The sequence below is a fragment of the Cygnus atratus genome, chromosome 9 (assembly GCF_013377495.2).
Source record: "Cygnus atratus isolate AKBS03 ecotype Queensland, Australia chromosome 9, CAtr_DNAZoo_HiC_assembly, whole genome shotgun sequence".
In the NCBI taxonomy this organism is placed as follows: domain Eukaryota; kingdom Metazoa; phylum Chordata; class Aves; order Anseriformes; family Anatidae; genus Cygnus; species Cygnus atratus.
The window spans coordinates 17,681,285-17,707,987 of NC_066370.1; the positions used below are offsets into that span (position 1 = coordinate 17,681,285).

The following is a 26,703-nucleotide window of genomic DNA, read 5'->3' on the forward strand; positions in this document are numbered from 1 at the left end:
CATATGCGAGGGAGGATGGCAGACAAGCATCTCATCACAAATGCTGGATCCTCCCCCGTTGTATATCTATGTATGTGCAAGGTTGAAGTGCAGTTATTCTGTGTATGTGTGCACACGTGAATGTAGTGTCAGAAAAGCTTATTTTTCGAGGGATGTCACGTTTGCCTTTGCAAGGACATCCTGAGCCCCTGAAATGAAAGAAAAGAGTAGCTGTACAGAGGATGAAACAAAGGCTTTAAGAAAACCACTGGGATACGTTTCCACTTTTCTTACTTCATGATGACAGTTTTTTTCTACAAATTCTGCCTTCTGTGCTGCTGTTCTCCCCATCTGTAAAATATTGCAGTCCCCTGGGGATTTAATGTGGAAGCTCTAATAAATATTTTACAAAGGAGAATGAATGGGGTCACCCAACAGCCCAGTACGCCACTGTCTCTGCTCCGCAGGCAGGATTTTGGAAAAGAGCAGGAGGGTTGACCAGCTTTATGCCACGCAGCAAACTTGGGGGAGGGAGCACAAATCTTTGAGAGCAAGGATCCCGTTATAGCTCTCTGCCAACAAAAGGAGAGGGTTAGGGAGCTCAGACAGCTCGCTGGCTGGGGAGCAGTGGAGCTGGTAGGGGAGGAGCAGCGCTGAGCTGACTTCTGTGCTTTAGCCACCAGGCATTCCTGCTTGTCCACGTAGTTAGTCACCACGTTAGTAGCAGCACCATGTAAGGCTTTTTCTCCTGGGCACTTTTGTCCCCTGTTGTTCACTGTGTTAATTGGGCTCCTCCTTTTTCACTCTGTCTATGGATCAGCTGTGATCTGAGGCGGTCACGAGCTGAACACAGGGTGCAGCTGTGTAAAACACCAACAGGTGTTAGTGACTGAGGCAGAAGGTGGCACAGCCTTTCCTCATCTGCGTGCATGGTCCTTGCAGCAAGCTTGTTCTGTGCCCAGGTCCCTGCAGTTGAGCTCTGGGTTGCGGCTTGGCTCTCATTTATGAAGTTCTTGTTGTATTCTTTGCACTGTCACCAACACTGGCCTTGTGCCTGTTTGTGCATCTCCTATGCGGTTCCCCCTGCTCCAGGGAAGGCTCCTTCTTATTTCACTGCACCAGGATTGAGTGTCCTCTGCAGTCAGTTCCCTAAGTACTTGTTTCTTCACAGGGCTCTCTGACTAGTAATTTTTATTATGGAAATCATTAAGAGTGGGGAAAAAAATCAAATATCCAGCACCTTCAAAGAGAGATTTCTAAATATATGCTCTAAGACCCAAATATTAATGTCAAACTCATGGATCCAAGTTCTTTTGAAGAAAGGTTTGAGTGCGGGTTGTACAGTTAGCAGAGCATTTCTGCCAGCAATACTTCTGTTCTCCATTTGCTATTCTGTTCATTTAGATTATCAGATCTTGTGAGCAGGGACTGTACACAGCAGCAGAGGGCTCTTCTGTATAGTTGCAGCTTCCCAGCACCACTGCCAGGCATGAATAATTGGTTGAGCAGCTCTGCAGAGCAGTCTCCTTGCACTGTCCAAGCTGAAATGCTGAAGCAGAAAAAAAAAGTGTCAATAGTGAGGAACCATAAGCCTTAAAGGGAGTGAAAGTAATGAAGAAAAATGTTTTCTTAAAAACTTTGTGGATGTATTTGGTGTGCTCTTTAAGGGGAGCATCCGGTGATATTGCAGTGTGCTTCTGGGATCTTCCACCTTCATCGCAGCTCATAGGATAGCTTTGAATTAATGATAAGGAAGCCATTCAGGGCATTGGCTGTGCCGAGGTTCACAGGTTTCATTCTGAACGAGAGAATGAAGTAAACTGATATTGAAAGCAAGGAGGGAGAAACAACCACAGTCAGTAAGCCTATAAAAGTCTTAGCCAATTGCAATGGCGAACATCCTGCTGGTGAGGATGACCTTGAATGAACTAAGTGGGATAAAGTCACCAGCCTGAACTGACGGCTGAAGAACCAGACTGGATTCCAGCAAACAGCAGATTCCTGACGAGTCTCCTGCGCTCTGGCGATGGCTTCTCGGTGTCAGAGATGTGGACAACAGGTGCCCAGGAATCCACCTTTCACTGCTGTCCGGATAACAGAAGGAGAAATGAAGTCTTACCATGATTTTATAGGAGGATGCATTAGACTGGAGCGTATGGCAAAGAAAGGTATGTGCAGCATCTTTAAAAGAAATAGCATCTTCCCTTAGTGGTAGCTGCACTGCATTCCTGAGGGATTTGCGAAAGGAGCATGTTTTTCTAATGCTTTCTCTGAGGAGTCAGTGGTAAATAATTTAAAGGCAACTGGCTGGATTTGGATATTAACTCTGGCGTGACTGTATCATTTGGCTTCACTGTATATGTCTGGGATATGTGCAGTGATTTAACCCAGACAAGGTTAAAAGGGATGCTGGATTCTTTCTGAGTAAATGTTTATTTCACTCGGCTGCCAAAGAGTGAGATTTCTGCATATGTCTGGAGCAAGTATTTGTTGCACATCTAAAATACCCTTTTGAAATGAATGTAAGGAGATGGGGCAGTGGGTTTCCTGCCATAGTTGACCCTGTCACACTGTGCTCCTAAGGTACCATGTAGAAGGTCAGTATCTTTTTCACTGTGACGCTTCTGGTTTCCCTGTACCATAACAGAAATCTGGACTGTCAAGCTTTTTGTGCTCTGCATGTTTCAGGCTGAGTACAGGGTAATATTCTACTCTGAATGGGTTGCTAGTGTGAGATGCTGGTGTCCTGGTAATTTGTTCTAATTGCGTGTTAACTCTAAAGTGGAGTGATGTTAGTTGGAATCTATGCTGCTGACTGTTTTGTCAACTATCAAGACTGCTGAATCATAGAGCAGTTTTTCTGTTTGTTGTCATTAAAGAGAGATTAACCAAAGGAGCCCTTTGGTTTCATTTGCTCTATTAACTTGGATAAATACTCAGCAAACCTGAAATCTAGAAGTATATAAAATGTTGACTAGTACGTGACAAAAAGATCCCCAAAAAGCATGCAGTCTAGTTGTACTTTCAAGTTAAATTTTTTTTTATTATGATTTAGTTAGCTCTTCAGCAAAACTGTTTCAAAATGGTCACGGGCTGAAGTTGTGAAGTGTTTTGGTTCTTCTTTGATTACTCTTTGGAAACCTTTGTATCTGAGAGTTGCATTCAGTCTGGGAAATCGAGACTGTTCTGCAGGAAAAGAAGGTGGACCCGAAACAGGTGATCTGCTGGCAACTACTGCTTGCAGCAAATCGGGGTTTGCAAATGCTTTCTTTAACAGGGCCCTAACGCACAATGCCAGGGTTTGAAAACTGCAAAGCCAGCCCGTTGTACCTCTGCTTCTGTTGGCTGTTTATCCGTGCTGCTTTTTGGGCTCAGTGCCTACCTATGCGTTGTTGGATTTGGCTGACCGTTCACTAACACGGATGTTTCCAGTTGCACTCTTTGTAACGAGGCATTCAGAGTTCACAGCGTAGCATGGCAGAAACGTCTGGTATCTTGAGTAACAGAACAGAATTCCTCACTGTTCCTCCTGAAGCTTTGATCAGGTCCTTCCAGGACGCTTATGGCTCTGTGGGCCTACTGTAGCCAGAGATCAGGCATCTGCTATTTTCTTCCTGTAGGTAGAGAGGGGAAGACACGGGTTTTGCCATGGTTACTGTTCCCAGGGAAACACCTTTCCTGCCTAATATGCTGAGAGATGACCTGGCATAGTATTACAGGCAGAAATCCCTTGGAAAATTGTTTTCTGGTAGAGAATGGGTAGTGTATCAACTCAGTCTAAGCACGTTCCCATTTTGTGAGGCAGAAAACATCTTTTCTGCTTCTGTTTAAAATTCTACCGAAGAGGACATATGAAGGGCAGAAGTTAGGTTACTGTTAGGGATGAGGTGCCTTCAGCTGCATGAGCTGTGAAAGTACATCAGTGACAACTCTGCGTGTGGTGACCGTGTTGGAAGGGGACCGAGGAACTGGCAATGTAGCGTACGATTTTGCATTAACAGCATCCCCTGTGTTCTTTTTCTTCTGCTCTACCATGAACTGACTCTGGCCTAGTACTCATCTCTGTCATGTTTTGCCCTTAGTTTTTGTATCTGTAAAGTAGAAGCAGCAGGAATTACCTCCCTCCATAAATAGTGGATCCTGGCAATGAGCGCTCACTGTGAACTGCGATTATTCTGTGAAGGTGAGACCGGTTCCCTTTGTGGTAGGTGCTGCATAAACACAGGGAAGGGAAGATGATCTGTCCCAGAGAACCTGGGCTCTGCCTGCCCCATCTTGCTAGTCCTTTGCTGCTAGCAGAGACTTGTTGGTAAGCTTTAGGGGTGTGCGTGTGCCTTTTTCTCAGGATGGCTCTGTTTGAACATAGTGACAGGATCATGGATCTCCTTTGCGTATTCTGACTTGACTCTAACTCGGGGAATCCTTTCTGCAATGCAAAGATCCAGGTGGAGTATTGTTCAGGGCTAGTGTTTACTCAGTAGTACTTCAGGCACTCTGAGGTACAAACCATTTTTCACATACAGACCGCAGCTGTGGAGCCCTGGCAATATTCTGTGACAGTTGTCTCTCTTGTACTAAATATCACGGCGAGAGGAAATGGAAGACACAGGTAACTACAGCAGAAACAGAGGCCACACGGTTGCAGTCAGGCCTGCAGTGACAGTCCTTTCCTGTGGGGTCACAGCTGAATATCTCATTTCTGTAGGCTTGAATCTTATAAGGAGTGAACAGCCTTCCTGTTCACAGCTAGAGTGTCAGAAAAATGCTTTACTCTTTCTTTGGAATGATGCTTGTGAGCACAGCGATGCTGTGGTATTTGCTGAAGAAGTAATATCGTTTTATCTTTCTGTCTAATCTATTAACTAGTAATAGCTCAATGATGAAAGGTCCCTTACAGCTTCTGTAGCTATGTCTTATTTCAGACCACGTTCATCCTGATGGAAGCAGAACTAAATCCCTGTGGGTACCCAGCTGTCTACTTATACGCTGCTCCCTGGGTTAAATATCTGTGGCAAATGCAGCCACAGATAACCTACATTTGCTCAGCAATGCCAGCAGCGAGCAGTGCTGGGCTAACCCAGTATCTGGATCGTACGAGTTCAAGGCTTCCTTTGAATCCATGGGACTTGTTTTGATGAGGGAAAGTGTGGTTGTAGTCTCCTGCTCACATAGAGATGAAACTAGTGAATGCTTGCCAAAAGAATTTACTGTGAGGGGTAGTTGAAGGGCAGTTCTCCTGTGGCTAAGTGATAACTGCTGAGAGCTCCACAGCTTGACAAAGAGGATGAGGGAAAGGAGCCCTGGCTCCCTCACAACAGGCAGAGGAAGGTTCTTGCTCTATGAGCTGGCCTACAGGATCTGAAGGCCCCTCTGGCATCTGATCCTCAAGTATTTTGGGCACCGGTATGTGACCCTGAGACTCTGGGAGCAGCAGTTCACAGGTGTGATCCCTGAAAACCAAGAGGAAGCGGACCCCAGAAAGCCAGGGAAGAAATGTGGCAGTCCAGAGCCGATCCTCCTTGTAGTGCTCTCAGTTCCATGCTAGACATCTTGAAACTGAAAGTGAAGCATATAGCTCCTTGGCATGAAATACATCACTCTTGGACAGCGTCTCGTGTCTTTTCAGCAGTGACATGGCTTTTCATGTCACCCAGCTGCTGATTAACGTCTCTTATGCTTTAGGACCCCTCCTGCCAAAATGGTCCCCTCTGTCCCCAGATGCCCCTAGTAGCCTGCCTTGTTGTCAATGCTCAAGTCCTCCAGTATCTCACAAGGGACCTCATAGCTAATGGGCTTGACGTGGACGGGTGAGCATTGTTTCTGCGTGCTGTGGAGCTTGAGGCTGCAGGCTACATTTTTAACTGACTAAATGAATGTCTTTGTGCTCAAGGCTGGTGACTGCATAAAACAGGGTAGCGAATCTGCAGACACCAAGGAGTATGTAGTTCATGGAGGCTATTCAGGACTTTGCAGATGTTGCAAAACCAGACAAGATCCTCTGTCAGTAATTTGAGAAGCTCTCTCTTGCACTAACGTTGGATTTCTGATTTTGTTCTACCCTAGGACACAGGAATGCTGCAGTTCTGACTGCCCAGCAATCATGGGTGCTTGCTCTGTCGCTTGCTCTGTCCCACTGCTGTGTCTCAATTACTGCTGGAAATGAAAAGCAATCCTTCAGGTCTATCTGTTCATGAAGACTGACGTATTTGAAATGGGTTTAGAGCAGTTAAGGATTTAAAGGCAGAAAATGTCTTTAGTGCTTTCTACAGAAGGAAATCCCATCTGAATGAGGCCAGGCCGAAATTTCTCGTACTTCTTGAAGCACCTTTGCCTTCAGTGGTGAAATAAATGAGGAACACCTTCCTTTCCCACGTGGCTGGCCCTCTCACAAAGGCACTAGTTACTGAGGAAAGGGACTGTATCATGTGAAGACAGAAATCTGCAGTGGAAGGTATTTCAAAACCCATTGAGATCCAGTCACAGTGCCTCCCTGTGCACTGCTCAGAATTTTTCTTGTTTTATTTGTATTCAATATCTATTTTCCTCTCATGTAAAATGCTATAGGGAACCTGGGATATTTTTTTTGTCTGGTTCTCAATGCAAAGGAAATAACTAAAATAAAATATTCTGTTTTCCACAGAGGTTTTTATAACAAATATTCTTATCTTAGATGCTTGTGTCTCTTCATTTCTTCAAAGCATGATATGCATCTTGCTTTGCTGCTGTTGAGCAACACTGAATGCTGCTTACCTAATCAAAAAAAAAAAAGTCCAGAAAATGGTAATGAAAATAGGGAAGGCAGAGCTTAATTTCCATTTTAAAAGTTTTGAGAGACAAGTGCTACGGAGAAGATCAAGAGAACAAATTCTCAGAAGGCAAGTTACAGTAGAGGCCTTCTGGGTACTTACGTTTCTGTTCCTCCCAGGATACCAGAACAAGAAATAACTCGGTAAAATGGAAAAGCATTAAACATGGATAGACAGATAGCTGTAATTGGTAATGTTTTGTTAACTCGCAGGGCTTATTACCACAAGATGATAGCTTAGTTTGCTTTTTTCCTACTGCCTGAATTGTAGTCTAAGTTGTCTGGGAAGAAGACTTTAGGGAAAAATGGTGCTGAATACACAGGGAGGTCAGTCTGTGCAGGGTTTTGATCCTGGTTCTGCCGGTGGAGCTCATTGGCAGATCTGGATGAAATTGGACACTTCAAGTGCCACTGAAAGACCCAGTTCTGCTGTGATATGTTCATCTTGTGTATGAATTCAGTTGCTGCTTTATTATCTGAATCTTTCTGTTGATTAGCCTGCCCAATGAGCTTTCTTAGTCGTGGACTTGCCTCCCTTCCTCCCGGGATACTGTCTAACAGAACTGCTGGTGCTCCAGTAGGAAAGAATGATAAATAAAGCTTTGCTGTATCAGCCTAGCTTCCTATCTATAAATACTTGGACTGTGCCAGGTGTCTTGTTCCACAGTTTTGATCCTAGTGGCTCATTCCATTTCTCAAGGGCAAAAAATCGTCCAGGCTTCTGCAGCAGACAAGAAATATTGACCAAACACTTTTTTCACCTTTTTTTTCTAAGCCAGGATGTCTCAGCAATTCTGTTCTGCACAGAGGCTGCACCTGATTCATATTCAGATCTTGTTCTTGTCTAAGTTATTAAACTGAGGATTGCAAAGTTCAGTCTTTGTCTAAACTCCCATCACCACCTCGATAGAGAGCCCCCACAGCAGCATACTTTAAGGAGCAAAGGTCTGTATGACTGAAGATCTGATTATGAAATGCTGTGAATTAAGGTAATCATCTGCTAGCAATGGGTAGAGCAGAGGTGACATGGGAAGAGGTGAAGGAATGGGATACCTATAATATTGTGCTTTCAACCTGTGCATGTTGACTTTCCTGCTGGGCTCAGAAAGGGAGATCTGCCAGTGAAAAGATGAAAGTGGTGGGAACTATAATTTTTTTAAATCAAAAATAGGGAAGTCAATGGGTTGGAAGTTAAAGTGAGAGCTTTGAAACACAAGCCAATTTCTTTGTGTTAGGCCAGCTGCAGGGGAGGCAGTGGCTTTGCAGTTGCTTGGAGTCTTTAACATAAGATTAAAGAGCTTTCTAAAATGCTGGTTTAATCCAATTTCTGTGAACTTCTTGTGTGTTCAACAAGTCAAACACAATGAACCTAGTGGTCCCTTCTGGTCCTACAGTGAAGAATCTGGAAAGAGACTCTGAGTTAGAGACACTAGAGTATGAGCCAGTCCTTGTCATGCTTTCAGAGTGCCACACCTGCAGGTGTGAACGCATGGACATGTGGGGTCAGATGCTCAGACAGCGTAATGAAATCAAAGGATCAGGTCCTTGAATTAAAAAAAAAAAATCTGTTGGTATTGCAGATGTTTACCAGTAACACAAAATTGAAACATCAGTAAGTAGTACTCTGTTCCATATGTTGGTGGGACAAGATGCTATTCTACTGAAATAGGCAGGACTAAGCCTTCTGAGCATGGCAAAAACATCTTAGATGTACACCTTTACTGGTTATGCAAATGAAAGATACCCAATACTTGTAATTTGAATTAAAGAAACTGAAAATGTTTCCTGATAAACTCTCTTTTGAGCATGCCTATAGATTCAGTGGGGAATTCCTTGGTGCCCCTTTTCAGGTGAGTTCATTCCTCTCCATCTCTCTGGAGTCCTTCGTGAGGTTATCAATTTATGTTCGCCTGCCAAGTAGCATTTAGCCTTCTGACTCCCCAGCTGGGTCTGCCACTTCGTCTGCAGCAGCTCTCCAGCCAGGACTAAAACACTTTTCTGAGCCTAATGACCTGGCACGCTTATCGGCCGCTTCCATAGACCTGATACTTGTCCACAACCCTTAGGAGCTTCACCTACCTCTGCTCCTGGAGGAGAGGAGCCTCTGCAGGCAGCTTACGGCTGCTGCCCGGGAGAGGGCAGTGCCTGACACCAGACCTTGGCTGCGCGGACCCAGCCTGGTTTGGGGCGCTGCTGGAGAGGAGCTGGGTCTGGGGCTGCAGTTTGGTTCTTGTCGGTTCGCTGTGCTGAATCTCCCACCCACAGCGTCCCCTCCTGAGAGCAAAACACATCTGGAGTGGGAGACAGCCTGATCGTATATCAGTTACGTGAGAACGTTTGTATCAGTGTGGGCAGCAGAGTAGTATTAGGTATGTGCTGCAGCTGGTAAATCCGTTTGTTTAGCACGCAGTTTAGGAGAGGCTGCGGAAGGAAAGCGCAATGTAAAAACAAGCGATGCATCTTGCTGCTCTCCTCGTTTACCTTTATCTGCCAAGTCTGGCTGTAACGCTGCAGCTGTCTTAAGCTCTTGTGCGTGTCTAGTACCCTAGCGTGGTGATGCTCTGCATTGATCTGGCATTTTTCTGTAACTCCGTACAAAATCCGGTTAGTGTTGTCATGCTGTGCCATAATCATTGCAATAACTTGTTGGTTGGCTGATAGGGGAATGATGGAAACCCTGGGTATGTTATCCTCAAGGTGGAGATCCGTTCTAGTAGCCTGACTGTAGCCTAACCAGTCAGACAAATTTGGCCTGCTGTTCGTTTTGCAAGTAAGGAAAACCAAGAGTGACCTGGATCCCTCTCCCTGTGCCTCAGTTTCCATATCAGTAAAATGAATGACACTCGTCTCTTCCGAGCCGGGCTGACAGCAGGGTTTATAGAAGAAACAAGTTACTACTGCATCGTGCTTCCTGGGTGACAGCTGTTCTGCTGCACTCCGGGTGAAGTGACCTGCATCTGAAGTTACTGAGCTGCTGGGTGGGTGGTGGCACAGGGACAACTTTATCGATAAATCTGTTGCTAAAGCCATGAGCCAGTGCTGCTTCAGACAGGTCAGCGCCACGTTACCATTGTCACACCAGCATGTTTTCTTCAGGCACTGTGCAACCTTGTGTCCTGAAGTATTTGTTGATCTGGTTGTTTAGAACTGCTTACTCCCCTGCCCCAGTGCTAGCTTTGTGTTTCCAACTGAGTCGATAGGTTTTGTACAGTCTTTTCCTTCGTCTTTAAATAGCAGTACTACACTGGTGTGTGGGTGTGCCTCTGGGATAGTCCTCCGAGATAGCTATTCACAGCCACGCTGTTGGTTTCCCTTGGCCCTGAACACTCTAGTATTTAAAGTTATTTTAATGAGAGCGCTTTCCGTGCCTTAGCCTAGGCGAGTGAATTTGTTCTGTCTCTGTAGGGATGCACCTTTATTTGTCTGTGCTAAGCTGTGAATGCCTCCAAAGCGTCCGAGGATCTGAGTGGAGAGCTCAGATCTGGGAGGGAAGAAGCCAGCTGTACCTTGAGGAGGGTTAAAGCTTGGGTACGGCGTGTGTCAGAGGTCTGCGCTGCGATTTGCGTTGGAGCAGTTACTAAGCAATTTGTGCAGTCTCCTCCAGGAGAGCGTCAGCTCTTTGGTGCACCGCTGTTTAGATCCAGGACTGCTTCCCCAGAAGGCTGCCTCTCTCCATCCCTCCCCGCTGCCTTCTATGAACTCATTGCCACAGCAGGACGCCGGAGAAGCCAGCCTGGGACGCAAGGGAGGGCACGTGCTCGTGAGTGTGTATGGGCCCCTCTGAGGGGGAGACATCGCTCTTTGAAGCGTTTCTATTGCTTTTTCTAATGGGCATCTGAACTGAGATGGTGGTGACAGCTTGGAGAAGGCTGCTGGAGGGGTGGCTGGGTCTCTTCAGCCAGACAGTCTGGCTGTGAGCACTGTTTGTCCCATTACTCAGATACACGCTCAGAGTGCTGCTGGCAGTAGCGAAGGCTGCTATGGCTCACTGTTTATCTCCGATGGCAGTAACCAGGGAAATGTTTTTGAGCTAACTGGCCTCTCTTCAGGAGCGAGCAAGAGAACAATCCTTCAGCTCCTGAGCCGAGTGGTCCCTCATTAAACTAATTATGTGGATAGTCTCTGAAATGATTTTGCTGGATGCAATAGTTCAGAGTTGAGCCAGTGACTAGCATTTTTTTAGGTAAGGTTGCAGCTGTGAAACTGTCTGCTGGCACGCTCTGGGGAGGAAGGAATGAAGTCTGCTATCCAGTCTGCTATCTCTTGATTAGCTTAGTGTCAAAGTATTATAGTAAATGTATTTAACTTTGCAGTTTGCCACATGTGTTTTTTGTTATTTGTGATGGATTTTCACAGGACAGTGTGGAAATGCGAGACCGTCTTTTATTGAATTCTGTTCTCGGACCAGGAACTTGTGTTCCAGCAATCCAGTGTTGCTGTGAAGCATGCATTTTTTGGGAAGACGATGAATTAACTTTTCTCTGGCAAAATTTAGAAACAATCAAGAAGTGTTTACAGCTGAGGGAGTAGACAAGGTGCTGGGTTGTGCTGCTGTAAATCTGGATTCAGTCCGTGAAGGCGTTACCGAGATTAGACCTTGGCCTTGAATGTCTTTTAATCAGGGAAGTTTGTTTTCTGGGGAGCAGAATATAACTTCTATATGATATCCTTGGTGTTCTGTGAAAACAGGTAACATCTATTTCAAAACAATTATTTTGCTGTGCAAATGATGTGGAATGGTGTTTCTTTTTTCTATGCTGATTATGGATAGTCAATGGTGTATGAGATTTATTAATCACTAGTATCTCATGATTTTGCAGCAATGTTATATCAAGTACCTTCAGAACAGGATGGGATATGAAGTCGCCTAAAATAAACAATGATAGTGTATGCTTTAGAAATTTTGTGTTAGTTTTTAAAATTTAGCTTTTATGGTGATCATTGACCAAGCATTCATAGATGTGTGCATAAATGCATGATGCGTGCTGGCACTAAATAACTGTAGAAATCCTTGAAGGGTGACACTCTGTGCACACCAAACAGCCAAACATGAACATCAAAAGATTGTTTTTCAAGAAGTGGTTAACTGGAAAATGTGGCAAAATCAGTTTCTTCCCCCAGGGAAGTCTATACCAACATTTTTTAAAGTTGGCTTAGAAAGCTGAAATAAACCCCGGAGGGTGCACGTTAGCAGCAACAGAACCGCATATGGTAGCAGCAGGGACCCATCCTGCCTGGGTTCCTGAGCCTGCTCGCCAATTTGACTCAAGTGAATAAGTGATTTTTAAGCCATAAATTCTCCTGATTGAGAACTGTCAAATTCACTGCTTCCAAGTCTTGGGATTCCCTGGGCTCAGATTCTAATTCTGTATCTGAACTTCCTGCCTCTACTCTGTCATTTTAGATAATTACACATTTAAACATTTAACAAAACAGACCTCTAAGTATGTGTACGTTTCCTCCAGTTTCAGTGCAGCTGCACAGGGACGTAACTTTGCCTTAAGCGTGTGCCTGAGGGGTCTGCTGACCTGGCAACAACCGGAAAGCCTGGATCTAAAGCCTCTGATCCTGGGGGGAGTTCAGGTTTGGATGCAAAATAACTATGGTTCACTTGTATTTCCGATGTAAAGGAGCGTGCTGGACTCCTTGTGACTGGAAAAGCACTGCAAGCAAGTCCTTAAAGTCCTTGCAGTTTGCTAACAGCTGTTCTCTGAGGATAAACTGGAAATTTCCCTTTTACATTGTGACAATGTTGACCTGCAAATACGTGGGAATTTTAATTCTCCACAGTATCCTTACCTCCTTGATGCCTGCCTGTCTGTAATACTGTAGAAGGATAAGAGAAAGGATGGGATTTCCCTTCTGTTGATAGCTGGGTTTTTAGTTCCTCCTAGAGCAAGCAATCCGTAGCACGTGTGGCCAGCTTGCACCAGGAACCGATCTTGCTGTTTCTCTCTTCAGGCTGGAAGAGTAAACAAACTATCAAAAAGTAAACAAAGGGCACACATAGTGAGGAAGGGAAATAAATGGAATTTAAAAAAAAAAAAAAAAAGGAAACCAAAACCAAAAGCTTCTTTCTCTGATGTAACAACCTAAAAGTGCTTTTTGGCCTTCAGGAAGGGAAACACTTTACTTAAAGGCTTGCACTGAAAATTCTGGTTGGATAGAGTATTTTTAAAACCCTTTAGCCTACTTAAACCTTTTCATTGATGACATGCAAATTTGACTGTCTCCTTTTTATGTTTAATTCTTGAAGTCTACCTTAGCTCTGATACACACTTTGCTAACTGGGTTTTTGTTCATGGCCAGAAGACACAGAACTTGGGTGTTTGAACTGTAGGTACTTCACAGCTTTCAGACTCTGGATTTGTGATGTCTTTTGGTAATTTTAAAGAAGAATGAGAATGCCTGACATTAGATGTTCTTTAATGCTCTTCAAATGAAATCTCTGGCCTTATGCTTAATTCTACCTGGCACTTTTCCCATCGTAACAGCAATCTGATTTTTTTCCCAAATCCGCAGTTTTGATTTAATACTGTGAGGGTCATCCTTGACTGAGCTTGTACAAAGTAGGAGTAAGCTGATGTACTCCACCAATTTTGCAGAGATTTAAATTCACTCCCAGCTGTCTTCCATCTCGCCTTCTCCCACAGCATGATATAAATGTGAATTGCATAATTAGGCTGTCATTAGGAAGAGATGAACTGTGCTCTGGAAATTTGTAACCCATTATTCCAAGATTAGTGACTTCAGATGGGGGATTGAAGAAACCCCCTCCTTTTCCAACAGAAGGCCAGGCAGTTGCAGCATTCAGTCGCTAAAAACAAAGAAACCCCAGTGTCCTGCTATGGCTGCTTGCCTTGGGTTGTCTTTCATGGAGCAGTAGGCACTGCTGTGTCAATCTGCTTGGCGCAATCCAATCTTTCACTCCAGCAGGTCACCTCACCAACGCTGCTGGAAACCATTAGTTGCCATTAGCATATAAACTAGTTTCTGCTCCGAGAGGAGGGGACAAGATTATATTCATTGGAGCTTTTAATCAGCTGCTGTTGGCATAGCTCTGAAGGCGGCAATCTGTGTGCTGTGCACCAGAGACCTGCAGGAATGAATACAGCTGTGACGAGAAGCAAAATAGAAAGCGTGTGTCGGGGGAAACCCAAGCATGTTTCACTGCACAGTGAAGAATTATGAGCATAACTGAATGGCTTTCCTCTGAAAAACTGGATAGCACAATTGCCGCTAGCCTCTCTTGAGATCAGGAAGGGAGGAGAAGCTGTCAGACGTGACTATAGCAATTGCTTTTCTTTTTCTCCCCCCTTGGTAGAAACGCTTGGGAAACAACAATGCAAGGCCTAATGCTGCTGCAAGGAAACTGGTCTCGCATGCAAACATTTGAATGATCTCTGCTAGGAACTGAACATATAGCAGCTTAAGAGGAGCACCAAGAGTTGATAAACTGACTTGTTTCATTTTTTTCCCCTCTAGTATCACATCCTTATTCATATATTAATTGTCCTGGCAAATTCAATTAGCTCCAGTAATGAAGTTCTGCGTGGTATGTGTAAAGATTCAGCTTTGGTGACCTGTGTAGGGGACTGGCATTGTTCCACAGAATACTGTTTGATCAATTCAACTTTATTCTTTTTTAAATTTGAGAAGCTAAGTGTGGCTGCCTTGTCAATAAAAAAAAAAAGTGAAGACCTCAGGAGTAACCAGACAGAAGCTAGGAAATGCTCGAAAAGGCAGCCTAGAGAACCGTGCTCCAGCCCCTTGGCTGGTGTACGCCTTGAGATGATGTGCAGCTTCGTGGCTATTGAGATGATGTGCAGCTTCATGGCTATGTGCGTTTTTGGCAGAGGACAGGACTGCTCTGGAGCGAACAGGGGTTGGTAAATTTCTTCTGTGGATATTAGCAAGGTACAATGAAGCAAGACAATTGTTGTCAAATTCCTGTGACTTTTCGGCTTCCTTAAGCTTTCCCATCGACTTTTGGGCCCCTGTGTAATGAATTAAAATGTGCCAATAAGCTTTTCTGAAGCAGCCCAAGAAGCTGCAGCTCTTAGGCTGGCATGCTGATAGCGAGCTGGTAAAGCAGGCTTTTCTCAGCTGTGGTTTATATCACATAAGAAAATGGCACGTTGCTTCTGCCTGAGAGGCTGAACACCACATCTTGTGTGCGTGTGGCTTGCAGTATGTGGGCCAGAAAGGCTACAGGGCCTCCTGGGATAAAGTCTAGTGGAAGAGATGAACTGCTTAATGCTCACTAATGCCAGGCAAAATGTCTTGGCTTTAAAACAAAACCAGACCTGTAGGATCATTTAAGATTTTTTTTCCATGTTTTTCTTTCAGTCAAAGATGAAAAACTTTCTTTATCAGCCCCAGGTAATCATGTGTTTCCAAGGACTCAGACTTGATCGCTAACTCTGCGCTAACTCCTAGTCACCAAATCTATCTTATACCTTTCTCGTCATCTGAAAGTCTTGTACAGAGTGCGGGTTTTACAGGAAATCCCACGTGGCTTGCTGGAGAAAGTCTTGCCCAGTCAGGGGATTTGAAGAGGCCTGACTGCCACTCTGCAGTTCTTGTTTCTATTACCTCATCTTACCCTTACACCACAAATTTCTTGTGGTAGAAAAAGGATCTTTAGAAACCAGAAATTAACTATTTTTAAAGCAAGCTACTACAGCAGCTATATGAAGGGGGGAAAATCTGTTCTTCTCGACTGTTTGATATCAGTGATGGCTTCGTATTGGCAAACATCAACAGCAAACTGCTGGCTGGCAGGCTGTCTTACCCTGGAGCAATAAGCAAGTCTGAGAGAGGCTGGAGATGGCAGCATGTTTTCTAGTTCATTTTTCCCTTCTGTTGGGCCTCCTTGTGATGGCCTCAGCCACTGTAGAAATCTTTGCTACGTTTATGCTACTGCTTGGTACAAGCTCAGCCTTGGCCACCCAAACCTGAGTGCACCTGTCTACCTGTTGGGCTTCACGGTTTTCACAATATCTTTGCATTTTCCAGATGCTGAAATCAACAGTGGTTTCTTCAGCGGATGCTCCAGGGTATCTCAGTTCTGAGGGCCCATACTTTAAATATTTAAAATTAAAATATTTAGTTTTAATTTTCTTTTCCTACTTCATATTTTTTTGGTATTTAGTCTTAACACCCCTCTTCTTGTCTGCCTCCATCTTGCTGCCAACCTGCATTTTGACAAAGACGGTTCTATTACTACTGCAGTGATTCAGGAGCATTTCAAGTAGACCGCGCAAAGGATAATAGAGGTCTTTGACCAAAGATCTGGAGACACTTGTCAGTACCTCTTGAGAACTGCATTCATACATTATAGGCCCTTTTTGTTAGGGGTTCCTCGGATGTAGTATTTATCTGACTCTAAACACAGCCATCATCATGCTGTTCTTAAGCAGCTAGTGGAGAAATCTGGCTTGTAGTGTTCTTGGCTTTGTAATAAATAACTTTGTAATAAATAACCTTGTATATTTAAGGGTTTTGTTTTGCCTTTCCTTAAACTCCAAGCATGTCCGGAGTAGGACCTGTGGGGGAAACAGCAGAGTAAAAAAAAAAAAAAAAAAAAAAAAAAAAAAAAAAGAGGAAAAACTTAATAAGTTACTGTTATTTTTGTTTGCTTTGCCTGTTTCAGTTTTCTCAAAAGATGGAGTGCTTTTATGGCTGTTGGCTGGTATATCTATATCTACCATATAGATAATAAATCTATCCCTTCCTGCTCAGTGGGCTTTCCTTTGAGAAGCTCTGAACACTACTAAAATCAAGCCCATTAACTGTGATTCATTACCCTGCTCCTCCAGTCGCTCTTAGCCACCTGTAAGAACCGGAAAAGCTGACAATAAGCTGCATAAACAGGATGGAAATGAGGATAACAAATTAAAAATATAACTCATTTCAGTCTGACTTTTCCCCTCTTTAGTTCTCAGAGATGACTTGTAGAATCCACCCCCTTGAGATTTTTTTTCCTATTGCTTTCAATTACTTCCTTGTTTAGTGTATCACCCCACATCTATGCTGCTTCTCTTCATGTGGTCTCACTCTCCGCCTAGGAGAAGGCAATGACACTTCCTCTCCAGTTACTGTCTTGACATTAGTGAAATGTTTGAAAGTTGAATGAGTCTAAAGAATTAGGGAATGGACACAAAAATCCAAGCTGTATGTAATTTTAAACTAAATTCCTAGTTCTGGAAAGGATCAGAATGGATATCTGAAAGTAGGATAGAGACAGTATTTTGGGCAACAGAGTAGGATGCAGGAGAAGCAATTTCGAGCCTCTCTGACCTCCATATCTCTTTCTGGACAGTGTATTTTAAACCAGGTGCGCCAAAGTATTTCAGTGCATGCTTCGTATTGACATCAGTGAAGATCTTGATGCTTAAATACAGCAGCAATTTGCCTTTAGTCTGCTCTCTGATCCATCTGCGTCCTTCTTCCTTCCTTCCACCTGTTGCCTGGGTGGTTCAGACAGAGCTTAGTACAGAGGCAGCTCTACAAAGCCAGGACTGGCTGTTGTCTGTAGCGGTAGAGTGGCTAAAGGCCCAATTGTAATAGATACTATTGCAACATAAACCTGGATCCTGCCAGTTAAGATAGCAGCTATTCCTGAGTAAAAAATGTTGCTTGTCTAGACAGTGCTGAACAGCAGGGAGAAGAGTTACCTGTTCCAGTAAGTACCTGTTACTGAGAGACATCAAATTAGCTCAATGCAGATTATACTTGCTGGATACTGTATAGATCACACAGAATCTACACATGTGCAAATATTGTCAATATTTTTCTCCAGCTGCTTGTCAAGATATTTTTAACTTGTTAGTGCTTACTTAAAAAGAACAGGCTTTGTTTTCATGTGAAGAAAGCTTCACAGCCTCTTATTTCCTCCTTTTACCGTATACTCGCTGGTAGCGGAAAAAGCATCAGCAAAGGAAACCGTTCTGGGTTGGTTGGTTACACAAAGTCCTTAAGAAGAGACCAGGGAGTTCGGAGTGGAACGTGGTTCTGTGTCTGAAATAGACTTTACTGTTTGAAAGACTGAAAAGCTGCTTTACATGGTGGCCCAAATTCAGTAGCTTAATACGGAACATGAATTAGTAAGGGGCAGTGTCAGCTTGAGCAAATCTGTGATGAACTCCGGCAAGTCTATTGGACCTGGTTTATGAAATGCTCTGTGAAATCAAATGGCAATAGAAAAGTAAGTAGGCTGAAGATGGGACTGTAAGTATCGTAAACTTATCCATGAGAGTCAGATCATATCTGCACCAATGATCAAGCCAGGCTATTTTCATTTGAGTGTCATCTTTGTTTTGCTGGGTTCTTGAAGGGTGTAAAAATTGTTATTAAGGTTTTATTAACTCATTGAAGATTTCTGCTTTCATTACACAGATGAAATCATGCAGCAGGAGATACGACCGCTGGTTGCAGTGGATATAATAGAACAGCTTCACAGGCAGTTTGCTATCTTGTCAGGTAAGAATTTTCTAGTAATTACATTCTGGGATTCTCTTGGAAATGTGCTGGAATCTGTTGCGCTGACGGTCACTCTTCAGCTCTGCACAGCAGTTGCAAAAGCATTTTTATATTGCCAGTGAAAAGGGCCGTTATAATCTGACCCTCACAGTGCATGGAACTGATAAGTGCCAGCTTGCTGTGCTTGTTTTTCTTAAGGCGAGTTAATTTTCTGTGTTCTCCACAAAGGTAAGAAATTAAATAAAGCTTTCAGTACATATATTTCCACAAAGTCCAAGCTTGTTGTTTGTGGGAAAAGTTCTGGTTTATCAGGGAGTTATTCATGACCTCCCCCCTCTTCCTCATTTGCCTTTGTTTTAGAAATGATTCATTTCTAGAGTGTAAGGTTCTAATCTTTTAAAGATTTGATTATACCATATTCCTTTGTTTGCCTGAAGTTTGCAATTGCACAAAGTGACGCAGTTCCTGCTCCAAAGAAATAGTTGATACTGAAATATTTGCCAAATTATTTAACATATTTTGCCTCCTGCAGAAGAGAAATCCTTGTCCTAAAATGGTTTCTGCTGTAGACTTTGTGGTCTCTGGCAACATCTTTTGTCTCTTTCTGTCTGTTTTGCAAATAAGGAAACTAAGAATTTTCTTTCCATCTTCCCTATAGACACGCAGTGAGGTATCATTAATTTGCACAAAACACTTAGATGGTCATAGTAAGGTATGGCCCTCCAGCCTGTCCCTCCTCTACTTGGTGGACAGGAACACTGGATGCGCAGTGCAGAGTACATAGACCTGGCTCTGCAAATGCTCAGCTCAGCAGGCCCAATCCTTGCTCCATCTTTGTCTTTTAAAGTATGCATTCTACCATTGTGTTCAGTGCAGGGTAACAAAGAAATGCTAATATAGCATCTATCCTAAGACAATTTTTATGGAGTAATGTTGCAGTGTCCTCTTTTGGCTTGTCAGGAAAAGCTGGGAGCCCCTTCCCCTTTGTGCTAGTTGCTTAGCTGCAAAAATGACTGAGTGGGAGATGACAATCCCCTAATCTGGGGCCTGTTGTCAAATTTGAAACCAGTTCTCACTTAGGGTATAGCATGAGTGAAGCAGTTCTCTAATGCCTTTTGTTAGTGCTAACAGACTTTTAAAATATTCTAAATACAAGGAAGGAAACAGGGAATTCTAATCACTGCTCAACTCCTTTTGGGTATTCAATGACTTTTTTGCTTCAGTCTTCACTAGCAAGAGCAACTTTTTGGCTCTCAGCACAAGAAGGACATGGGTGTATTACAACAAGTCCAGAGGAGGTCCATGAAGATGGTTGGAGGGCTGGAGCACTTCTCCTATGCAAACGGGCTGAGAGAGTTGAGGTTGTTCGGCCTGGTGAAGAGAGAAGGCTTCGGGGACACCTCATAGTGACATTTCAGTACCTAAAGGGTATCTACAGGAAAGCTGGGGACAGACTCCTTGGCAGAGAGTGTGGTGATAAGATGAGAGGTGATGGTTCTAAACTGAAAAAGTGTAGCTTTAGATTAGCTATTAGGAAGAAATTCTATACTATGAAGGTGTTGAGGCACTGGAACAGGTTTTCCAGAGAAGCTGTGGATGCCCCATCCCTGGAAGAGCTTAAGGCCAGGCTGGATGGGGCTTTGAGCAACCTGGTCCTGGTTTGCAGCTTTTAAGACTAGTAGTAAAAGCTATATCTAGCACGTAGCTCTGCTGCTTTTCATTGTGCACAAGCAACCACAGATATTTTGGTGCCTCAGTGCTTGCTTACTTGGTAACTGAAAATCTCCTGAAACTTAGCCTTTTTCCTGGTTTTCCATGCTGTCACATTCCAGCTCAGTCACTGCTGTCTGACAAAAACCCTCTGCTCCTTAGCCTCATCACAGCAGCCAGTAAGACACTCAAATCTGTAGACTGCTTTGGCCTGACGGATCATATGTTTTTCAGAACAGCTTTGTAAAAATGTTCTGTTTTATACTAGTTAGATTTCTTTCACTTTATAGGCTGCAGCCTTGAGAGAGCAGCTAGACACCTCTGCCATGCACGCACATGCAGAGCTCTGTGTGTGTTAGCAATGACAGTCTGGTTTGCGCTACTGCACAGCTTCTGATGCTGTTGAGCTCTCCTGTTCAGTCCTGGAGACCCCAGATCCATTTGTCCAGTGATAATGAGAAAAACTCAAATTGCTTTGCAGACTTTTTTTTTTTTTACTTTTTATTTATATATATATAAAAAAAAAGTACTTTTGGTTGATATCAGCTTTTTCTTAACAGCTATCATCTGTGGCCAGGGGTAATGCAATCATGATATTTCTGTGCAGTAAAGCAGAAAAGAGTAGAACAATTGAAACCAGAGGCTCTTTGTTTTCTCTGGACATGACTCACTAGAAACGCTTTACTATTGCTGTGCTAAAACTTCTCCGAAGAGGATCTGACTGTCTTGTAGTCTCAGGACCACCTGATGAGAATTACGTAGCCAGCTAGTAAGTTTAGTGTTTGACACGGTCTAGTTATGATGAATTAGACACTGGCAGCCTCCTGCATATCATGGTTCTCTAGCTACCCAACTAACCAAGACTGTACTGTTCATGCCAATAATAGGGAAACGCTCCCAAGGCTTCCCTGGACTGCTGTGGTCATGGAAAAGGCTGAAGTGCAATGTGATGAGGTCCTTAATCGTGCAGTTTACTTTCGTCATCTCCTTTCTGTGCGCTGATGTAACCTTGCTTAGCTTGCGAGATCTAGTGGGAATGCTGGCTTTTGTGGTTAAATTCTAGTTTTGAAACCACCGCTGCCTCTTTCCTTTCCCTGACAACTGAGCTCCTAATTATGGGATTACAGCTGTGACAACACAGGAGTGCTTTGCACACATACACAGCTATGTTTGTGTTTCCTGTAGCTGTTAAGAGAACTAGATTACAAGGATAGGTAGTACTGAGAAGCTGCCTATTCTAACATGAACCAGTTTTTACTGAAGAATGAAGAGACACTGGTAAAATACTGTTCCTGTCCCACTGATAGACTAATAACCCACTGTACCAGCCTGCTTTTGGAACTGCTCCTGCCTTCTCTCTTTTTATCTGCACCTTCACAACCTGTTCTTATCTCTAATTACTCTGTCAAAGAACCCAATCTGCCAGATGCAGCAATAAAAGATCCTGTTACTAAATCACGAATTTATTAGACAAACCATCACGAAGTGTGTTAGCAGAGATTCATTTTCTTTTTGTTCTGCTCTTCCTAAGTCAATGCACTTCAGTGCATTGGAGACTATATCTGAAAATGGTAACTGACTGTGAAGCCAGCTTATTTAATTTCTGAAGCCTGGAGGGCATTTGGCCATCTGCTTCCTGCTTGAACTGAGCCTTTTGGAAAACCTGGCCTGACCCTGCTGAAAGGACAATTTGGAGATTGTGGAAAAACCTAAGTCCAGGATGTGTGATTCAACTTTAATAAGAAGTTCAACATTCATAGCCCTTAATCATCATGGAGAAACAAAATAAAAGCTATTCCAGAGCATGGAAAAAGCAAAACCTAACCAAGGCAGAGAAACTTCAGCCAAGGTATGACCGAACCCTTCATCTGTCTGACCCACAAGATGAACTGTGCTTGGCTTGCTATGACTAAGGGAGCTCTCTGTATGTGGGCAGACACAAGCAGTTTGCCTGCACGTCAGCAAAATTTGAAAGAAAACTTACCAATACTGTCTGATGAGTTGGTGTCTGGGGCAGGCGGCAAGGTGTGCGCTATAAAATTGCAGACAAACTTCTGGAACTTCTGCTGATAGCCTGGTTTTGTTTTCCCAAAGGATTCAGCATATTTGCTAATATCTGGTTAGATATTATTTTACAAGTCTAGCTGCTCGTGTTACAAAAAGGGCTGCTTGATGTGAGTGGGACTTGAATGCAGCACCTCAGCATCTAAACCATGGCTCTGTTTGGTGCTTGGGCAGGAAGCATAGGTGGATTAGAATGGGGAGTGGTTGACTTCCTAGGATCCCAACTGTGGCCAGGAATTTGGCCTGCAGTTGTAATTGCTTGTTGCTTTTACATCAGTCATACCAACATGCGTCTCCAGCTGTGTGAACTCTCAGAATGCAGCCCTCACACCTCATTTGTCAATCACACCCTTCACACTGCAAAGCAAAATTAAACTTTCTCTGCTACAGTATCGCATTAACCGTCATGCACATTCCCTTGAATAAGCGTTCCCCTGAAACGCTTCACCTGTTTTATGGCCACGGCTGAATTCTGGCCCTGTTCGTAACAGCTAGCCAGGCTGTACTGGCAGCTGGAAGATCTGTCACTGTGTCCTGTGATAAATTAATTTGTCTTAAGAACATGAAATATATCTGATAGCACCTAGTAGTTGTTCCTTTGTTGTGCCCCTGGGCTCTGGGGAACTGGCACACACGAGAGTGAGCCAAGGTCCTATTGCCATGCCCTGCACTCCCCGAAGCTGTTTGTGCCATCTCTCCTGCTTTTCTTTCCCTTCCACATTCACTGTGTACTTCTGTCCTGTCACCTGGGCTCTTGCTGTCCCTTTGCCCTTAGGCCACAAGAGAAGAGGAAAAGCTGAGCAAGAAGCTGGGTTGGAAAATAAGGAAAGTGCTCTGGAAGAGGAGAGAAGGGGTGCTGGTTTTTTGAGTGGCAAACCTGGCAGGAGGTCAAGCAGACTGTAATCTTTTCCACTTCATCCTTGCCTTTTTCCAGGCAGCTCTGCCTCTTGCTTTTCCAGCTCCTGCTGATGTTGTCTGCCTCAAGTGCTCTAAGTTGTTGGGTTTCACACACTTCTGTATGACCCGGAATGGGAGTTAACTGCTTACTGACAACCTACCTCAGATAGCACGTCAAGGCTTACAATCAGCATGCCCTTCCCCAAGCAACAGTGGACTGGGAATAGGGACCAACACGGACCTTTAATACGATGAATTTAGGCTGGATGTGAGGCAGGATGCTGGCTGTCTGCAGAGGATGAAAACAGAAAGGAGCTGGACCTCTAGTAGGAAACTGCTGGAGCTGATGGGTGGCATCGCATTGTGTTTGCGGAGGCTGGGCGGGGAGCTCAGCTCTGCGTCAGGAGATGGCAGACGAAATCTGGGCGAGTTTCCTGTGCAGGCAAAGCTCAGGCTAGCTGTGACAGCAGCCTGGGTGTCACTGTGTGAGCAGCAGTGCCCCGTGGGCAGCTGCCAGAGGATGGCCTGGCTGCCCCGAGGCAGGGTCAGAAGCGAGCCTGGTGTGAGCGCAGCTGGAGGATAGCCCCGAGCCGCCCGTTCCTGCCAGCTGAGCCTCCAACTCTGATGGCTGCTGCTTGCAAGAGCCACTGCCACCAGCTGCTCTTTCCCTGGCCTGGAGCCAGCGTTTGGGGCTGCCAGAAGGTGCTGGAGGTGGCTGAGAGCTCGAAGAGTGCTGCAGGGTGGCATCTAACGGAGCCTGGAGGAGCTGCAAGCCGGCGAGGCAGAGGCCTGTGCGTTGCGTGAAGACAGCTGCCGGGCCTGGCTAGGCTCATGATCTCTCTCTTTCAGCATATCTTTCTTTCTCCTCTAGACTGCACTGAACTCAAGTCATTATACCTCTCTCCTCCCCATGCAGCCCTTTAGCTCAGCTTGTGCCTCTCGTTGCTTTGGCTTTCCATCAAGCAACTTTGCTCCTGGCAGTCCTTGGCCCCCTTATCTTGGTGCACAGACACCGCTGAATAGAGCGGACGTGCCCTGGCTAGCCATAATGTAACTCTCCTCAGCTTTGTTCCTTGTTCATGTCTCACTCTGCTCAGCACTCCTTTTCAGTCTCCCTCCTCCTGCCTTTACTTTCTACTTATAATGTCTGGTTTTTTTTAACCTTGTTTGAATTTTTTTTTTCTTTTCTTTTCTTTTGTCCTTCACTGGAGCTGTTGGAGCTTGTTCTGTCCATGTCTGCCTTACTTAGAATGAATTGTAAAATTTTCTGGTCAGCAAATAGTCCTTCCCCCCCCCCCCCCCCCCCCCCCCACTAGTGATGCCCGGGAGCATGGGCTTCAGGCACAATCCCAGCAGGGTCAGTGACTATACAGAGAGTCTTTGGGGTGAAATTCCGTGCACTTCGACCTAATGTCTGTGGAACTGACTGAAGGCTGTCCCTCTTGGTTTTTAGTTTGTGCCCTCTGCCCTGCCAAGGCATTGAGGAGCCAGTCAAAGTATTTCAAGGATTGGAAGAAATCTTGTGACAACTCCCTAGAAGGTAAGGGTGATGGCCCAGGGGAAGAGATGGGGCTGCAGCTTGTCAGTTCACATTCTGCAGAAATTTGCATACTGCAGCAAATTTTGGTTTAGTATCAGGGAAAAAAAAATGGCATTAACATGTAGATGCATGGAACTGCTCTTGTAAAGAGGAGAGAGCTTTCTAGACACCCTGGGTATATAAGTAGCTTCCGCTCTATACCTTAACATCCACTCTTGTTACTTTGCTAAACAGATGGATATGTGGATAACTGGACATGGATTTTTTTTCCCTTGTAACCCAACTACCGCTACAGGTTCAGATATGGACATGAACAAGTTCCTAACATATGCATTATTACTTTCCACCCAACACTTCGGGCATTCGTTTTTTCTCCCTGTCATTATATTTAACAATTTTGCTTCACAAATCTACACCAAACTTCACCCTGATTTCATAGTATTGCAGGAACTGTGAGTTTCTTATCTTTATTTGAAACACAAGATTTCTGTATTCAAGAACCTTTTGAGCATTCTTCTGTTTTAGTGGTAGCATAAGTTCTGCCTCCATCTCAGGGAATGAGGAGGAGCCCGAGAGCTGTTAATCCAGCCTTTTAGTCAAATGCTCAGTCTGAAGCTGCTCCTATGTGTTCTGCTAGGTTTCTTGCCAGGGGTGAAGGGAAGAAGGCAGCTTCCTGTCTGCCTGCATCCATTCCTTGGATGGCTTCTGATAGGGGATCCTGTGACAAACATACACACCCACATACTTACAGTGCCTCATCAGCCTGCCTTATCTAATTCAGCGAAAAGCGGCCGGAGGAAGAGGAACACATACATGAATGTGGATGTAACAGAAAGAGAAGATAAAAGGGAAACAAAGGATGAGAAGTGCCATGTGAAACTTGTAGATTAGACAAATCTTGACTATGACTGCAGGTAAACTATCAGGTGCTTAGAGGAGAACATCTAGGGAAATCTTTATCTCATCCTCCAGAGGCAAATATTGCTGCTTTAACCCAGAATAGTCCAGGTAGCTACATCTCCCACATGTAAAGAGTGTCTTCACGTTTCTGAAATACGTGAATGGGAAAGCGTGGTGCCCAGGAACCATGTATTAAATACCTGGTAGTGCACTGAACACTGCAAGAAGAGACAGAGCAGCCAAGCATCCCGTTTGTGTTCCTGGCTGTTGCTGCTCACGTCCAGAAGATGTCACTAAGTATCTGTAACAAACTATCCTGACTGGGTGCTGGCCCGAGTTCCTGGTCTCTAGGCTACAGCAAACGGTCTGGGCCAGGGGGAAGTCTGACTAGATTGGCCTGACAGCATGTTGCACATCACTGCTGCTGGCAGGTAGCGTAGCTGGAGTGCCCCGAGGTCAATGTGCCAGACACCATTTGCCTTCATCCCAGGCCAATGTGGAGGCCATGGCTCTGTTCAGAATTTGAAATCAATTCAGTGCATTGGGGTAATGAAGCTACAGCGAGTTAGAACATGAAATGGGAAGATCATAGGATCATAGAATGGTTTGGGTTGGAAAGGACCTTAAAGATCGTCTAGTGGCAACCCCTCTGCCATAGGCAAGGAGAACTTCCACCAGACCAGGTTGCCCAAAGCCCCATCCACCCTGGCGTTGAACACTTCCAGATGATTGTAGAGCTCCTTTATCCCATGTATACAGGTTATGTATGCTTTTCAACGAGGGATATACCAGTGTTTCCCATTCAACTGAATATTGACCGGTCTGTCCCAAGGTATAAAACCAGCCTCTAATCTATTTACAACCTTTCTTTCGCAGGAGGAAGAGGGAAGGATGGAGCACCCATTATTACCTTCCCAGAATTTGCAGGATTCAGTGACATACCCGATGAGGATTTTCTGAACGTGGTCACATATCTAACCAGCATTCCCAGGTGAGCCTAAGTATAAATGTCTGTTTATTTCCATCAGACCCTTGCTTCCTCAGTGGCTCACTGCTTTTAGCGGTGCTACCTAGATGTACCAGTGATTCTGCATCCATCCAGTTGGTATGAAACTTTCTTATGTGTAGAGAGCCCAAGGTACCACTTGCATCATTTGCATGGGAAAGAAGAAGAAAGCTTCACACGGGACAGGTTTTCAGGGTTTTAACTAGATGGGAGAGGTGTGTAGATCTGAAGAGTGACAGTAAAGGGAGCAGATCAAAAGGGAGCTAAGACGGACTATTTGTGATAACTCTCAGGGGCACTGGATATAACAAGTGGAGA

At 44.4% G+C, this 26,703-nt stretch overlaps 2 protein-coding genes across 2 annotated transcripts in view; one reads left to right on the top strand and one right to left on the bottom strand.

The window, feature by feature from the left end:
- Positions 1-2,005: 2,005 nt before the first annotated feature.
- The window catches only part of MCF2L2 (MCF.2 cell line derived transforming sequence-like 2), a 139,657-nt gene continuing 114,959 nt past the window's right edge, over positions 2,006-26,703 (top strand). The window contains exons 1-3 of the mRNA XM_050712472.1: positions 2,006-2,147; positions 18,185-18,268; positions 26,256-26,370. Coding sequence (XP_050568429.1) covers positions 2,006-2,147; positions 18,185-18,268; positions 26,256-26,370 — 341 coding nt within the window. The remainder of the gene's footprint in view (positions 2,148-18,184; positions 18,269-26,255; positions 26,371-26,703) is intronic.
- Positions 3,300-26,703, bottom strand: part of B3GNT5 (UDP-GlcNAc:betaGal beta-1,3-N-acetylglucosaminyltransferase 5) — a 77,551-nt gene continuing 54,147 nt past the window's right edge. Inside the window, exon 4 of the mRNA XM_050712473.1 lies at positions 3,300-3,593. Within this exon, the coding sequence (XP_050568430.1) occupies positions 3,572-3,593 (22 nt within the window). The 3' untranslated portion in view covers positions 3,300-3,571. The remainder of the gene's footprint in view (positions 3,594-26,703) is intronic.